Below are 15,499 nucleotides of genomic sequence, written 5' to 3' on the forward strand. Positions count from 1 at the left end.
TGCCCAAGGACACATACGCCCACAATGGTAGCAGCGACGAGCCTTGAACCCATTACCTAATGGTTACAGGCAGGCGCGCTAACCACTACACCACGGCGACGGACAATTTTTTAACACGTAGTTAGTTAAACTCAATACTTTCATTAAGAGTTCAAAACTACAATCAAAGATGTATTGTAAGTGTATAAATATATTTTCAGGTGAAGCGTCAACTTTGGTGTTTCAATCTGTCTACATGAAACATCTTGGTTTGTCTACGAAGCAAACCGGTATGTTGTGGGCATTACACAGATCGGTTGGTGTAGTGGCCACACCACTTAGTGGAGCGGTTGCTGACAAAACCGGAAAGCCAAAGACGGTTCTGTGTACTCTGCTGGCTTGTTCTGCCATCGTAGCAATGAGCATGGCTTTTGTTCCCATAGAACAACAACAGAATACGTTTGGTAATAAAGCGAAAAGTTGTAAGGCTGACACACAGGTTTAAATTGATTTATAACACATTGCAGTAACCAACTCGACTGGATTGGTTTGCTACGGAAGTAGTTTGACCAACCAGTCCAGCTTCGTAAACCAACATCATGAAAAAATCATGACAAAATGCACCAGCAATACCTCCATTGGAACCAATGTGGAAATAAAGGATGTCAGCAACTATTCAGATCATCGATTCCAATTCATCATTGAACCTTGTGATTGTTCAGCTATCAAATCAATAAAATTAAATCATTCTGGGCTCTCCTGTGCAGGTTTCTGCGATGATGCTGAAGAACGAGAAGACCAGGTTTGAGGTTAAAGCAAATTCTCCGTGTGTAGCTTTGTATCTTGTATTTTTATTTAGGTTGATTGCTACGGAATTACTTTTTGGTCAATGTTCTGCTTATTCTTATTGGCATCTGTGTTCTACCCGGGATGCACGCCAGCCATTGATGCAAGTTCCTTTGCCATTTTGGGCAAAAGCATGAGCCATAAGTTTGGCCAACAACGACTGTTTGGCTCCATCGGATTTGGTACAGCCGCTTTTATCATTGGAACCATCAAAAGTACATACCCTCTTTTAAATCTTCCTTATATTTTTAATCAGGAGTTATGTATACCGGACCTTTGTATAGTAAGCGACACGAATAAATTAAGATTCGCGGCATGGCTTTTAAAATAAAATAAAAATAAAATGGATAAAATATTAACAAGTTTGTTTTTAGACACTATTTCATCCAACATGGCTGATCCATCGTCGTCAAACCTTCCATTTTATCCCGCTTTCTTCGGAGCTCTCTTCTTCTGGTTAACTTCTGCTGTTGTGGCTTCAAAACTTGCCATATCAAACTCTAAGTCTCAGCCTATCGCACTCTCCAATATAAAGGTATATAAACATAGTGAGAATAACGTGTTTTAAACAATTAACAACGTTCTATGGGACTCGTGAGGACATATGTTTTTTTTAAATTTATATGGAATGTTCTTTATTTACTACCAAATGGGACGAGAAAAAAGATGAAAAGATATCCGATCTTTCCCCTACCTACTATATCAATGCAAGGAAAAACGTTATTGCAGCACTGTTATGCAGGTAATCCTTCAAAACGGCCAGATACTTTCGTTTCTGATATTTATCGCCCTGTTCTTCGGATATGCTCATGCGGTCACTTTCAGGTTAGTCACAATATAACCAATACGTCCCAGTTTGAACTACTTAAAACTATGTTGCAGCTACGAATACTGGCTTTTGGAGGAAAAGCTTCACGCATCGTCACTCGTACTTGGCATGGCTTCACTTGTCGGATCACTCTCGGACATCCCATGCTACTTGCTATCCGGATATTTTATTAGGAGATTTGGACACAAAATCGTGCTTATCTTCGGGATGATGACCTTTACCGTAAGATATATTTTAAAACTTCTCTTTTACTTTTTAAATACTGGTTCTGTAGATAACAAAATATGTTTACAGCTTCGTTTGTTTTTGTTTACCGTGATAACTGCGGCTTGGCAAATAATACTGGTCGACGTGTTATATGGAATTACATGGGGCATGAATTGGTCGGTGATATGCAGTTACGCATCGGTGATCAGTCCACCTTCGCTGGAATATACTACGATGGCTGTTGTGCAGACAACGACGCATGGGATAGGTAAATTGCACTTTCTTACGCACATAATGCAGGCCTGATAGAACCAAATTCACAAAATCTTTACCTCGTCGGACTAAACCCGATTAAACTAAAACGAATGAATCGCAATATCTTATTTAATACAATTGCTATAGGTTTGATGTACCGAAGTATAATATCTCGTTACTTTCGTTTCACAGGTTGGAGCACTGGGGCGCTCCTTGGAGGTCACATTTTTAGTGTAATGGGAAGCGAGTGGATGTTTCGTGTTACAGCAGTGATGGTTGCTTGTGCAGTTGTTTTATATGCAATTATTGTCACCTGCTACCACGTCAAGATTTCGAGACAGTCGAAACAGCAAACTTTCAAAACTCAAACTAAAACAGCAGATATAAATGGAAATAACATGTGTCAAAACGAAATGTTGTATGTAGACCCGGGAGCTGTATAAACAGTTGCATATTGATTAAGGGGAATAACTTCTTGTTTTAATACAGCATTAAGTTGCGACATTAAAACATCAATTTTCACAGTACTATATTTCATACTATTTTTATTTTAATTGATTTGGGAGTGCCGTCAAGAACATACCCATTCTATCTTATTGCTGAAAGTATAGGTCGTATTGATCGCACAACAATATAAGAGCTATATAGTAGGATGCAATGACATATATTGTGACAAAGAATATCAGCGATATTCTCACTTCACCTATGCAAATAATACAGTAAGGGGGGAAGATGGGAAAACTCTATTTTCGTCCAGGTAGTAGTAGTAAATAAAGAACATTCAAAGAATTATAAAACTGTATCTTCGCGACTTCCATAGACCTTTGTTAATTGTTTAACACGATAAGATTATTTGGAAATTATGTAACAAAGGTGTCCCATCTTCCCTATGCTACTAAGATATTTGAAACAGAAGTATATGATGCCATGGCCTACTCAATACACGGCCTAGGAATACACCGAAACTGCTCAGAAAATAAGAGGCCTATTGACGCGAATAATGCCCATTATAATACATTGTTACGTCACGGTTTTATGAATGGATTTCCTTCATTTTGAATGCAGTTTGCAGTTGTTGACTTGTTGGTAGGTTCAATACCAGTTCTAGGTTGTTTTAACTTACAGTTTATCACAGAACGTGTCGCAGGGATATTTTCTTGTTTAGTTAAAATCATACCAGACATATAAAGCAGTGCAAAAGGTTTATTAGTATATAAATATCAGTTTATTAAGCATAAAGAGAGACGAGCAATCAGATTCAGTTTACCAACACAGAAAACCTACGTTTTGATTATATTTAATTTAGTAGACAGGCATTTGGCAAGTTTTATAATGCAGCACACCTTTATAATTTTATTTAGATTAAATTCTAAGCCACCAGATTAAGCAAGCTATTTAAGCATGGTCAATAGGTGTTCCGTAGTTGGATAAAAATATTTGGATAAGGGTACCATCTGTGCATGTTATGATCATGAAGAAGTGGCAAGAAGATCTTCAGGAAGGAAGACTAGTCAAATTTAAACAGCGACAAAGGTCTGAAGTTAGACACAACACTTAAGTACGAAGGGGGGCTATCGTGAGTTTGTTTGTATTATACAGTCTTAATTTATGATGTGCTGTATGACCCATTTTTTGACTTCGAGGAAGAGCCTCTGTCCTGCTTTAACAAAAAAAACCTCGAGTAGAAAATGAGTTATGAGCAGCAGGACAGATCAAGGCATAAGCACCTTGAGACAAAAGGCTAATGCTTGTGGTTAGCCAATATCCTATATTGTTTTTAAGGACCGGTTTTAAAAGTCCACAACGGACATATCAATTAACTTACTTGTTGTTACTGCGGTGTTGTTTTGCTAGATATGCACAGGCTGTCTTAAAAAACTTCTGTTTTAAGCCAAATACTATTTTCACTCAGCGCCGCACGTGGTTAAAAGTAACTCCTATCTGTTCAGTCATGCTTAAACATTTATAAAAAATATAAGATGTTGATAAAATAACCCGAAAAATAAGGTAATTTAACCGGGAATGGGAAATTAACTGTTATTTGATGCATAAACTACAGCCAGACAGCAAAATCCATTCATAAAACCGTGACGTAACAATGTATTATAATGGGCATTATTCGCGTCAATAGGCCTCTTATTTTCTGAGCAGTTTCGGTGTATTCCTAGGCCGTGTATTGAGTAGGCCATGATGATGCACATACTAATACAACCTTAAAGGCGCATACTAACGAAAAAATCAAATGTTGTGTATTCAGGAAAAAGCTAAAACGTGATATATAAAGGTACCACTAAGTTCGTGTTGAAAATTAAAGTTGAAGTTACTCTGCATAATTTTTATGTGTTGCTAGGTTCAATCAAAAAACTGAAACATATAGTATGGTGGAGGTAAATAGGACACTTGGCCAAAAAAAAACTTCTTTTTAAACTTTCTTTTCACGAACCCCCTTTTAATGATTACCAAAAACAATAATGTAACAGAATTATTCGACAATCTTATCACGATTTAATCATACTATACTAAAGTGATAGTACGCTACAGTTTAGTCAGACAGTGCAGTATAACAGTGCAAGACATAGTCCGTATATAGGCATTTTTATTATGTTTATATACGGAAGAGGATCATGGACATATTGTATAGTGTAGAGTGACGAATTTTTATTAGTTTAGCGAAAATATCTGATCATTTGCGTAACGAAATAACATTTGTAGTCAGACTGGAAATATTCATTATAGAGTAGAATATATACAATGGCCTCTGCTTAAACGAAAGTTTCTGGACGACTTATTTGCTGATTCACTGACAAGGCAGCACCAGATATATGGACTTCACAAGTAAAAATCTTAGAACTTATGCATTAAGTTCTGATATGGCAGATATTCAACCCATTTTAAATATTTGGAAACAATTTTGATGCAATTATTGGCATGATGGAGAAAGTGCACGGACTGCTTAAAAATGCCCATTTGTAGATTACGTGAATGTGCTCCAACAAATCTATGTTCTTGCTGTGAAGGAAAAACACAACAACAAGAGAACAAAGAACTAATGAATGAGCACGGCTTAAACAAATTAGCATAATATAGTAGGATGGGTAGGAGATGGGGCGCCTTCAACACATATTATTTAAATAGACTGATCGTGTTTTAAACAATTAACAACCGTCTGTGGAAGTCGTGAGGATACAGTTTTATAAGTCATTGACTGTTCTTTATTTACTACCAAATGGAAAGAAAATACTAGACAAAAATGTGTCCCATCTTCCCCCACCCCACCATATTAATTAACCGGGGTACTACAACGGTCGACTGAGCTCGATCAAAACCAAGTCAGAAGTAACCAACAAAACGAGTTCTAGTAATTGGTGACTGTGGAGCAGTAGGCAGAATGCATTCATACATGTATTATAATTTATATCTAATGAAACTTATGATGTTTGTCGTATGAGGATTGAGTGATTGGTAAAGAATATGTGTAAATACGCTTTGTACAACTCCTGTACCATGTATTAACTTGTAAATTAATGTTAGAAGTTAATATTAATATAATGTTTAATTAAAAGTAATGTTTCAACTACGATAAATGATAAAAAGGTATAAGAGTAGTGCGTTTGATGGGTCCCCACTTAAATGGAAATAGTTTGATTCAGGCGTGAATCGAGGATTCCCTATCTCACCAACACGTGCCCTCCCAAACTCTCAGGCCTAGACAGCATAAGCGCAGTCTGCACAAATCTGATTACTGAATCTACTGCCTAACGGTTTTGGCGCCCGCTATTATAGCCTAGTGTCGCGGGTTCGATCCTTGCCTGCCGTAAACATTATTTTGGATTTTTTTTTTTTTTTATAAAGAGACATAGGAGACTAATACCATATATACTTTTTATTTATATTTGCAAACTTACGCAAACGAAGCTTCTTTGGCACAGAGCCATAGAAATACCGAGTAGTCCAACCCATTGTTACGTAAAACACAAATTGAACGGCAATTTGGGTCCAAAACATGGCGCCCTCGCTTTATAGAGGGCGCCATGGTCCAAAATAACACAGTAGGCATAGGGAAAAAATTTTTTTTTTTTCGGTAAATTACAGGAAAAACTTGGGCCTAAAAACAAATTTAAAGGTTGAAAAATGTAAAAAAACATGTGTTATTTGTTTTCTGTGTCAAAAAAAGTCAAAAATTAGAATTAGAAGCGGTTGATTTGCGACATTTTAGTCATTTAATGCGGCTAAATTTATACATTTTTTCTAAAAAAATGTTTGGTAAGGTAAATAGAAGCTGTTTTTCACCTTCCCACAATAGGAAAACACAAACAAAACTTAACAAGTTCGTTTAAACCCGTTGTCAAAGTCACCAATTTTGCTCCTTTTTGGACACACATAGACGGCAGTTGGACTACTCGGTGTTTATACGACTCTGCTTTGGCATACGCAGGATGGCCGATAGCGTCACAAACACACAAGACGTCATAATCGTGAGAGAACGTAAGAAAAAAGCAGCCAGTCTCTCAACCACCGTTTTTAGTTTTCTACCGCGCCAGACAAGATGTTCCCTGTTGTATCGTATATCTAAACATAGGATTCTTTTTTCTTACATGTTTTTGCTTCGATACTAAAGTAGTGAAGTGTTTGCAGGTATCCAATTGGCTGTCTACTTTTAGAATAATCTCTTGATATGGATTATCCGTTGCCGTTGTTAGCTGCAGAAAGTGGTAGCTTTGCCTACAATACCATGAAAGACAGAGTTCCACGTATCTTAACAAAATGTATTGATGTATGCCATAAAGAGATTTCAAATTTTTCAAAATCAATTTGGCGAGGTTAGTCATGCTTAATAAAAATTACATATGTTTTTTTCAATAATGGTTTAATTGCTACGTCAACGACTTGTTAGAAATGTAGGTACTGGTAAAGAATCTCCCCATTCCAACTTTATTTGCTAACAAATGGGACTATACAAAGAAGACGGAAAACTTTTTCCGCTAGGTGTCGGTAATTATTTAAATTAAAAAATACGGAAAAACGAACAAAACAGCACTACAAAGTGTTAATAAGTGTAAAACAAATTAATTAAATAATAAAAATACCTTTCTAAATACATAAAACACTAGTAAGAACATATTTCCCACATTAGGTCGGTTATATACGCTCTTTCGTTGTGTTTACTGTCGTCGAGTCTGTGGTGTAGCGGTTTGCGTGCGGCGTGAACTCTCTTTGTTTCATTTTTACCGGGTTCGAGTCCCGCACAGTGGAATACTTTTTTTTATATTTTTTTAAAAGTTTTTTTTGTTTGACGAGTTTGGGGTTAGGAGTTAGGGTTAGGAGTTGGAGGTTAGTGTTAGGGGTTTATATCTTATGTGTATAAACCGTGAAACTAACTGCTCCCCATAGAATAGAGAAACGAATTTGTCATCGCTTCCTAGCGGAAAATTTTTTCCGTATTCATTGTATAGCTCCATGTTTTGCCAACCACTAGGTGTTGATGGTTAGGGGTTTAGTGGTTATAGGGGTTAGTAGTTAGTGGTTAGCAAATAAGGTGGGGGGAAGACTCTTTACTAGCACCGAAATGTACCATAATGGGAATGGGTTAATACTTTAGCTGTTGGCCACCTAACATTTTGGTTTCAAAATATTCAATAGGCCTTCGTGATACCCGCTGTCTGATTTTCTAATTTTTTTGCAAAAAAGTCCGGTGTTCGTGTCGAAAATTAACTTTGAAAATGCGCGAAAACATGCTTAGTCACCATAAATCTGACTTGTGTAAGGTTAACAATCAATTGAGTCAGAATTGCGGTATATCTTGTGTACGTTTGTGATATCTTATGTACGTTTCGCCTTGTTTTTTCGCACTGTTTCATGCTAGTGAAAACATTAACCCCATACCTTAACCCTTAACGAATTACATAATCTGTAACGGGTCCCTAATAAAACTACAGGTTGCAAACGGTTGCACGCGGGTTGCAAACGGTTGCATTTTGGTTATTTCGAACAGCAACGCTACGCGACCAGGTCCAATAGATGTCAAAGGACCATACGAGTTTACTAAACCAACTTTTGGTCCGATACCTCGAATGGTTTTTGAGTTATCGAAATAACTAAAATATCTGGAACCGCTTGCAACCGCGTAGGGGTTTTTTGACCATAACTTAAAAACCATTCGAGGTATCGGACCAAAAGTTGGTTTGATACACTCGTATGGTCATTTGACATCTATTGGACATGGCCGCGTAGTGTTTCTGGTCAAAATAACCAAAATATCTGCAACCGCGTAATGGTTTTTAGACCATAACTCAAAAACCATTCGAGGTATCGGACCAAAAGTTGGTTTGATACACTCGTATGGTCATTTGACGTCTTTTGAACTTGGCTATGTAGCATTTCTGGTCAAAATAACCAAAATATCTGCAAACGTTTGCAACCGCGTGCAGGTGCAACCTGTAGTTTTATTAGGTACCCATCTGTAACGTAGAAATTAAACTCAACAATACGCATTCTATGACGTAATAATCTTACTTTTGTTTAATTTAGGACGGCTCGTGTGGCACGATTTCATGCATTTTCAAAATCAGAATTTTTTTAAAAAAATTTAGACAGCCGGTATCAGTAAGAATAAACATTTTGAAACCAAAATTTTAGGTGGCTACCAGCTGAAGGATTACCAGCAAATGGCACCAAGAAGTTTCACATTTCCTTAGTGTGGAAGTAAATAAATAAATGTTGCTTCTTCAGGAAGGCCGGTTGGATTGTCAATCAGTTATTGGGCAACTATCTCAGCTCAGAAGTGAAATAATGACAGATAAATCTTTAACTTTGTTGGATGATGAAATAGACGACTGTGAAGTTTGGAATGCAAGATTTGAACAAAACAGGTACAAATTGTATCGTGGTTTTATTGTTTTACCTGTTTTTAATTATTTTCTTTTTTTCCATACAAATACATATATGTATAAATAATGTATATATACATTTAATTGTAAAAGCAGGTATGTGATCTACTGATAGATGTTGTCATAACTTGTAGTTTTAATAAATCAACAAAAATATGCTACAATTTCGACAGGGTTTTATAAATTTGTTAGATCTGTTCACCAGTCGCATCCAACATGGTTTAGTTCGCCTTGGTTGTATGTGGAGTGCTTTATGTACAGAAAAATTCAGTCTGTTTTATCAAAGAGGTAAGTCTGTCTAATACATACCTAAACCAAGCTGATTTATATTTTAATTGTGTGCTTATTGAATAAATAAAGTTTATAGTTGGGGTTTTTATTGTACAAAATTATCCTGTTTTAGTAACCACATGAAAAAATTTGATCCATTTTTGGATCAAAAAAATCTTGCTTTGTTGCAATCACTTCCAGCCATGAGAAACTTAGCTGCTTTTCTGGATCAAGTTTTAAAGATTGACCTTGGTGATGCTAAGATCCTTGGGTTGAGACTACAAGACTTTTTACAGGTCATTACTTTCATTTAATTAAATAGAAATTGTAAAATATACTTTTTATATGTACACAAATGTATATGTAGGTGTCATTATGGGGTAACAGATGTGACTTGTCACTATCTGGTGGCGAGGAAAGCTCACAGACCACAGATCCTCATAAGAATCTCACAACACTAAGCGAGTTCTTGCTTGTTGATTGTTCCAAGAAAGTTTTCGATTATCTTTATATAATAAATCAAGATAAGGTAAGTTGTGAACATCATTCTTTTGTGTCCAACACTATTGCTTGCAAATTGGAATTATTCTCTCTAATGTCTTTCTCTTAATCCATAATGGTGAGCCAAACGATTTATTACATGAAAATACAAATAACAAACCGAGTTTAATGCGTTTGATTTATCTGTTCCTTTTTATATAAATGTATGTATTTTTGTATTCTCTATTTTTTAAACTATTGATACTAATTGCAACTTGCAATAGAACCATTACTTTTTTTGAATGTTAAACAAGGAACAAATTATCCACCTAAAATTTTTATTGTTTTCTCTTTTTGCTTTGGTTTAAATTTAGTTACACAAATATTTTACTCATTGCAGAAGACGGATAAAGTTGTCGATATCATTTTGGACAACTCTGGTTTTGAGTTATTCACAGATCTGATTTTAGCAGAATTTTTGCTTGCATCGAAGTTGGCAACAAAAATTCGATTTCATCCAAAGCGATTTCCATGGTTTGTATCAGATGTCACTCCACAGGATTTTCTTGATACAATAGATATACTTGGGAAAGACAGTAGTCAGGTTCTTGGTGATTTTGCTTTGCGGTGGAAAGAAAGACTACAGGACGAAACATTCACTTTAATCACTGATGAAAACTTAACATCGTTTTGGACTCTCCCAGATCCATTTTACTTGATGAAGAATGTTTCTCCGTCTTTACTACAACTTCTGGAAACTTCCAAACTACTTATTTTCAAGGGCGACTTGAATTACAGAAAGCTCGTCAGTGACTTAAAGTGGTTACATGAAACATCTTTTGTTAAGGCATTGCGTGGATTCACGTCCACCCCACTCTGTTCGCTACGTACACTAAAAGCTGAAGTAGTAGTCGGCTTACCAACTGGTGTTGCCGAGTCTATAGCTAAATGTGATGCTGATTGGATGGTCACTGGCAAATACGCAGTTATACAATCAAACATTTAATATTTTTTCCAAATTGGGTAATACTGCTTTATTATTGCTATAAATTAGAATAATCTTTGTGACAACAAGTCCAGATAATTCAGAAATATATTAATAGAAGGTTTTCTGCCTACAATTCCTTACAAGGAGAATTAAATAAACATATTACAAAAATTAAATACCACAACTTGCATAGAGATTTACAAATAAATTAATCTTGTTCATCGAACTTCTATGATCACTTTACCCACAGATTTCCGAGCTTTAATAAATTCGAAAGCTTTGTTAATTTGAGACAAATCGAATGTAGCTGATACTAGTGGAGTAAGTTTTCCATCATTATATAACCTAAAGCTTTCATTAACACTCCATTTAAATGTCTTAACATTCTCCATTGCATACGCACCCCAATATGTTCCAATTGTGGAAATATTTTTAACCAGCAGATGATTAGCAGGAATTTGTGGAATATCACCAGAGGCAAACCCAATCACTAACAATCTTCCTTCAAATGCAATGCTTCGGAAAGCATCCTTAAATATTTGACCACCCACTGTATCAAACACCACATTTGCACCACTGCTGCAAATCTCCTTCATCTTGGATCTGAGGTTGTCTTTTTTATAATTAATGGCAGCAACTGCACCGCGTGACCGGACAATGTCACACTTTTCATCACTGCCAACAGCACCAATAACTTTTGCACCTATTGCATTTGCACCAATATCCACAGCAGCCAAGCCCACTGCCCCTGCAGCTGCAGTTACAAGCAGATGCTCATTTTCTTTTAACGCTGCTCGTTTTTTAAGAGCTAACAGAGCAGTACCATAAGAGCAAACAAAGCCAGCAGCTTCTGTCATACTCATTTTTTCAGGAATTTCCCACACAGAATCTTGAGTGGTAACCACTTCTTCAGCATATGCACCAAAAGATTGACTCAAACCAACAACTCTCATACCTGGCGTTAGATCAGTTACATCAGGCCCAACTTCCAATATAACACCAGACATTTCACTTCCAGGTACAAATGGTGTTGGAAGCTTCACTTGATATTCACCGACTACCATCAGCAAGTCACCAAAGTTAACACCAACGGCCTCAACTTGAATTCGTATCTCCCCTGAAGATAATTCTGGTTGCGATTCAATAAGGTCTATAACCAGTGGTTTGCCAAGTTCTTTGCACACAGCTGCTTTAAAAAAGTTGCGTCTGGTAGAACTAGAGGAGACCGCATTTTTTAGGAAGCTTGGAGAGGAAAGCTTTTGTTTTAGTTCCAAACACGCTTGTGGCCTGATAAGTGTAGATGTACCTCTTGCAAGTGGTCGCAGAAACAGTTCTGGGGGAAACTTAATAAACTTTTCCATTATTCTTTAGAATCAAAGAAAGTTCTAAACAGGTTGTTAAAATACTATTTAAAATGGGTCTTTTGTGAGGGGTTATGCATGGTTGCGCATACTTTGCTATAAATACCAAGCTTAAATATAGATCAAAATTAAAAAGGGATTGCTGTTAAATGATTTGTCTTATTAATACCACAATCACTCTTAACAGTGTGGATCAAAATTTAATTTTACCCCCAATATTTTCCGAGGCATGACCAAAAACGTAATTTTTATTTCACGTGGTTGGGAATTGGGATACTCTTTAAAATACAGGTCGGAAAAGGGTGGTGTTTAATTATTCGTCTCAATAATACCATTCTAACCATGTTCTAACAGTCCCCAAAAATTATTTCTAGTTTTCTACCTCTAATTAATATTTACCAAAGTCCTTTCTATGGACTTTGATATTTACCAACAATACCCACTGAGCATGGCTAATAGAGGGCGCCATGCCACTGAGCTATACATATAACTAGAGAGCGCGACTCCTTCACACTCAATGGCAGCAGAGCCATAGAAAGAGTAGTCCAACCCATTGTTACGTAAAACACAAATTGAACGGCAATTTGGGTCCAAAATAACACAGGTACACAGTCGTATAAACACCATTTCTATGGCTCTATAGGGAAAATGTATGTTTTTCGGTAAATTAAAGAAAAGACCTCAAGACTTTAGCCTAAAAATAAATTTAAAAGTTGAAAAATGTAAAAATCATGTGTTATTTGTTTTCTGTGTCAAAAAAAGTCAAAAAATAGAATTAGAAGCGGCTGATTTGCGGCATTTTAGTCATTTAATGCGGCTAAATTTATATATTTTTTCCAAAAAATGTTTGATAAGGTAAATAGAAGCTGTTTTTACAGAGTTTTAGAAGCTGTTTTTTGAACACAAACAAAACGTAACAAGTTCGTTTAAACCCATTGCCAAAGTCACTACTTTTGCTCTATTTTGGACACACAAAGACGGCAGTTGGACTACTCGGTGTTTATACGACTCTGAATGGCAGCAGTGAGCGAAAATAGGACACGCTTGAGTGATTCAGTTTGAGCCCCAATTTCGACAGCGGGAAATGCAGTTTGTGTAGAAATAGTCGAAAGAAAGCAAGTTTAAGCAGTTTCTTCGTTTTAAAGATTTAAATAGTAAAGTAAATGCGTTACTTTTTAATGGCGAAGCACATGTCCAATTTACATTACCGGATTTTCGCCCTATGTGTGGTAAATTTAAAGTAGTTTGTGTATGTTAGGAGTTAATGTGTGTCAGAATAGGTGGTCGTTATATATTTTCCTTTAATAATCATTTGTTGTATTATAGATTTGAAGTAAAGTTGCGTGAACCCCAGACATAATGCAATCAGTAGGCTAACTAAAGATGAGTAATTTGGTAAAGATGGTTGCAACAAAGATTGTTGATACTAAGATTTAAAATATAAGTACCTTGTGTTTTAAGCTTAAACATAAACTATATGTATAAATAAAAGCTGGCAGATGTTCTGAAATTAAATCAGCCATTTGTTTACAGATTCCCAGTCAACATCAGCAGCAAAAAACAAATGTTTAAACCCGTAAAAATGGAATCAGGTCAATATATTGTTTAAAAGTTAAAGAAGAAATACAAGACTTTCTGAACACATAAATCAAAAGAAGAACATCTATATAAAAATCTCCCTATGTAATATATCATTGCATTATGATGAGAACACAAAAGTATTGTTCCAAATATGTAAAATGATTTGTTTGTGTCATGTACAATAGGCCTATGTTACAAAATTGCTTGTTTCATATATTCATATTTCTTGTGAATTCTGTCTCTATTTTCACCATAAATTCTGTTGTAAATTTAAAATAAACACGCAATTCAACCTATAAATTGTAATATATGCAAATAACAAATAAAGATTTTAACATACTTTGTAATAGAGTGTATACACACTTAACTTACGTATTTAAATCAGCGTTAGGCAGAATGAATGAAGGTGTTAGTGGTAGCCTAAGTCTGATAACAGAGGGCACCCCGATATTTTTTTGTTTTTATCTTCAATTAAAGTCATATTGACCTCTGCCTATTTTCTTTATGCTTATATCTCAGTGTTTTTTTTACAAAACTAAAACTAGTTTTATGAGAAAAAATCAAACTGTACGAAATATTCATGGTTGTTTTATGAAGCTATGAAACTAGTTTAATCGTTCGCACACGCAAACTAAAAAAATCATTGGCTTTACTATGATTTAGCGAGCATTAAAAAATGACACCTTACTATTTTGCATTTTTTTACCTGTTCAAAATATACTGTTTCTATTTTACCTATTTTTTTAATATTTAAAAACGGTAATCAGATTTGAGGGGCGTTTTATAAAGTCGTGATAATACTGTCGAATAATTCTGTAACCTTATTTTCCTGATTATCATTAAATGGGGTCCGTAAAAAGAATATTAAAAAAGAGTCTCGTCTGACAAAGTGTCCCATCTTCTCCTACCCTACTATATTTGAAATTTGGTCATTTGCACTTGGTGATAATTTATGAGAAGTGGCTTGTGCCAAAAACAGAGTAGTAAATACCCAATTTGTAGCAAAAATAAAAACTTTATCAATAGTTATTATCAATTATCTGTTATTACAAGTTTATCCATCGATTATATACAATATTTATCCATTGATGTTCGAACATTATCCATTGTCATTCAAACAATACCCATTGTTATGTAACAAGAGATCACAGATCTAATGAATGAGCACGTTGTAAACTAATTAGCATAGTAGTTATTAGGTAATGTTAGAAGTTGATATTAATCATATAGTAATTAGGTAATGTTAGAAGTTGATATTAATCATATAGTAATTAGGTAATGTTAGAAGTTTATATTAATCATATGATGTTGAATTAAAAATAATGTTTCAATTACGATTAATGATAATAAGGTATAAGAGTAGTGCATTTAATGTGTCCCCACTTAAATGGTAGTAGTTTGATACAGTCGTGAATCGTTATGAGGATTTCTTATCTCACCAACACGTGCAGTCGTGCACTGCAAAACCCCCAATGTCCCACATTTCTAGATCTTATAGCCGCCGTTTCGACATGTCGTATCATATGGAGTTATAGCTCAATCGGTTCAAAATACTTTATATAGTACAATCATTTAATTAAACTTTAAGGTGCATTTTGAATTTGGCGCATTTGATCAAACAGTAAAGTAATCTTCAATTAATCGCTAATTACGCGGTTCCAATTCTGAAAATTTAGACTAAAAATTATAGATATATATTATGATTTGATTTCAATCAAGAGAATAAAAATAAATGCTAAAATAAAAAAAATGCAGAAAAAAGTCACAGAAAAAACAACAACAAGAACAACTGTTCGACGAAAAAGGATCTATATGA

The 15,499-nt window shown here is 35.3% G+C and overlaps 3 protein-coding genes across 3 annotated transcripts in view; 2 read left to right on the forward strand and 1 right to left on the reverse strand.

Annotated features, from left to right (window-relative positions):
- LOC100180138 overlaps window positions 1-2,646 on the forward strand; it is a 4,193-nt gene extending 1,547 nt beyond the window's left edge. Inside the window, exons 3-10 of the mRNA XM_002132155.4 lie at window positions 201-443; window positions 507-781; window positions 839-1,040; window positions 1,200-1,360; window positions 1,568-1,650; window positions 1,708-1,876; window positions 1,949-2,129; window positions 2,309-2,646. Coding sequence (XP_002132191.3) covers window positions 201-443; window positions 507-781; window positions 839-1,040; window positions 1,200-1,360; window positions 1,568-1,650; window positions 1,708-1,876; window positions 1,949-2,129; window positions 2,309-2,559 — 1,565 coding nt within the window. The 3' untranslated portion in view covers window positions 2,560-2,646. The remainder of the gene's footprint in view (window positions 1-200; window positions 444-506; window positions 782-838; window positions 1,041-1,199; window positions 1,361-1,567; window positions 1,651-1,707; window positions 1,877-1,948; window positions 2,130-2,308) is intronic.
- A 4,109-nt stretch (window positions 2,647-6,755) lies between these two features.
- LOC100182479 (protein-glutamate O-methyltransferase-like) lies at window positions 6,756-11,023 on the forward strand. The gene is given in 7 exon segments (XM_004225777.4): window positions 6,756-6,875; window positions 6,877-6,936; window positions 8,846-8,985; window positions 9,196-9,291; window positions 9,407-9,569; window positions 9,641-9,802; window positions 10,154-11,023. Coding segments are annotated over 7 exon segments (1,311 nt in total). The 5' UTR covers window positions 6,756-6,791; the 3' UTR covers window positions 10,760-11,023.
- LOC104265506 (quinone oxidoreductase-like protein 2 homolog) lies at window positions 10,773-12,620 on the reverse strand. The gene has a single exon (XM_009859677.3). It carries the CDS (start codon window positions 12,100-12,102, stop codon window positions 10,960-10,962), a length of 1,143 nt encoding a protein of 380 aa, XP_009857979.1. The 5' UTR covers window positions 12,103-12,620; the 3' UTR covers window positions 10,773-10,959.
- Between the last annotated feature and the right edge of the window lie 2,879 nt (window positions 12,621-15,499).

Source organism: Ciona intestinalis, chromosome 3 (assembly GCF_000224145.3).
Source record: "Ciona intestinalis chromosome 3, KH, whole genome shotgun sequence".
NCBI lineage: Eukaryota > Metazoa > Chordata > Ascidiacea > Phlebobranchia > Cionidae > Ciona > Ciona intestinalis.

What these genes read in the sequence shown, in the direction of transcription:
- LOC104265506 (XM_009859677.3), bottom strand. Translation starts at nt 12,102, where the DNA reads ATGGAAAAGTTTATTAAGTTTCCCCCAGAACTGTTTCTGCGACCACTT.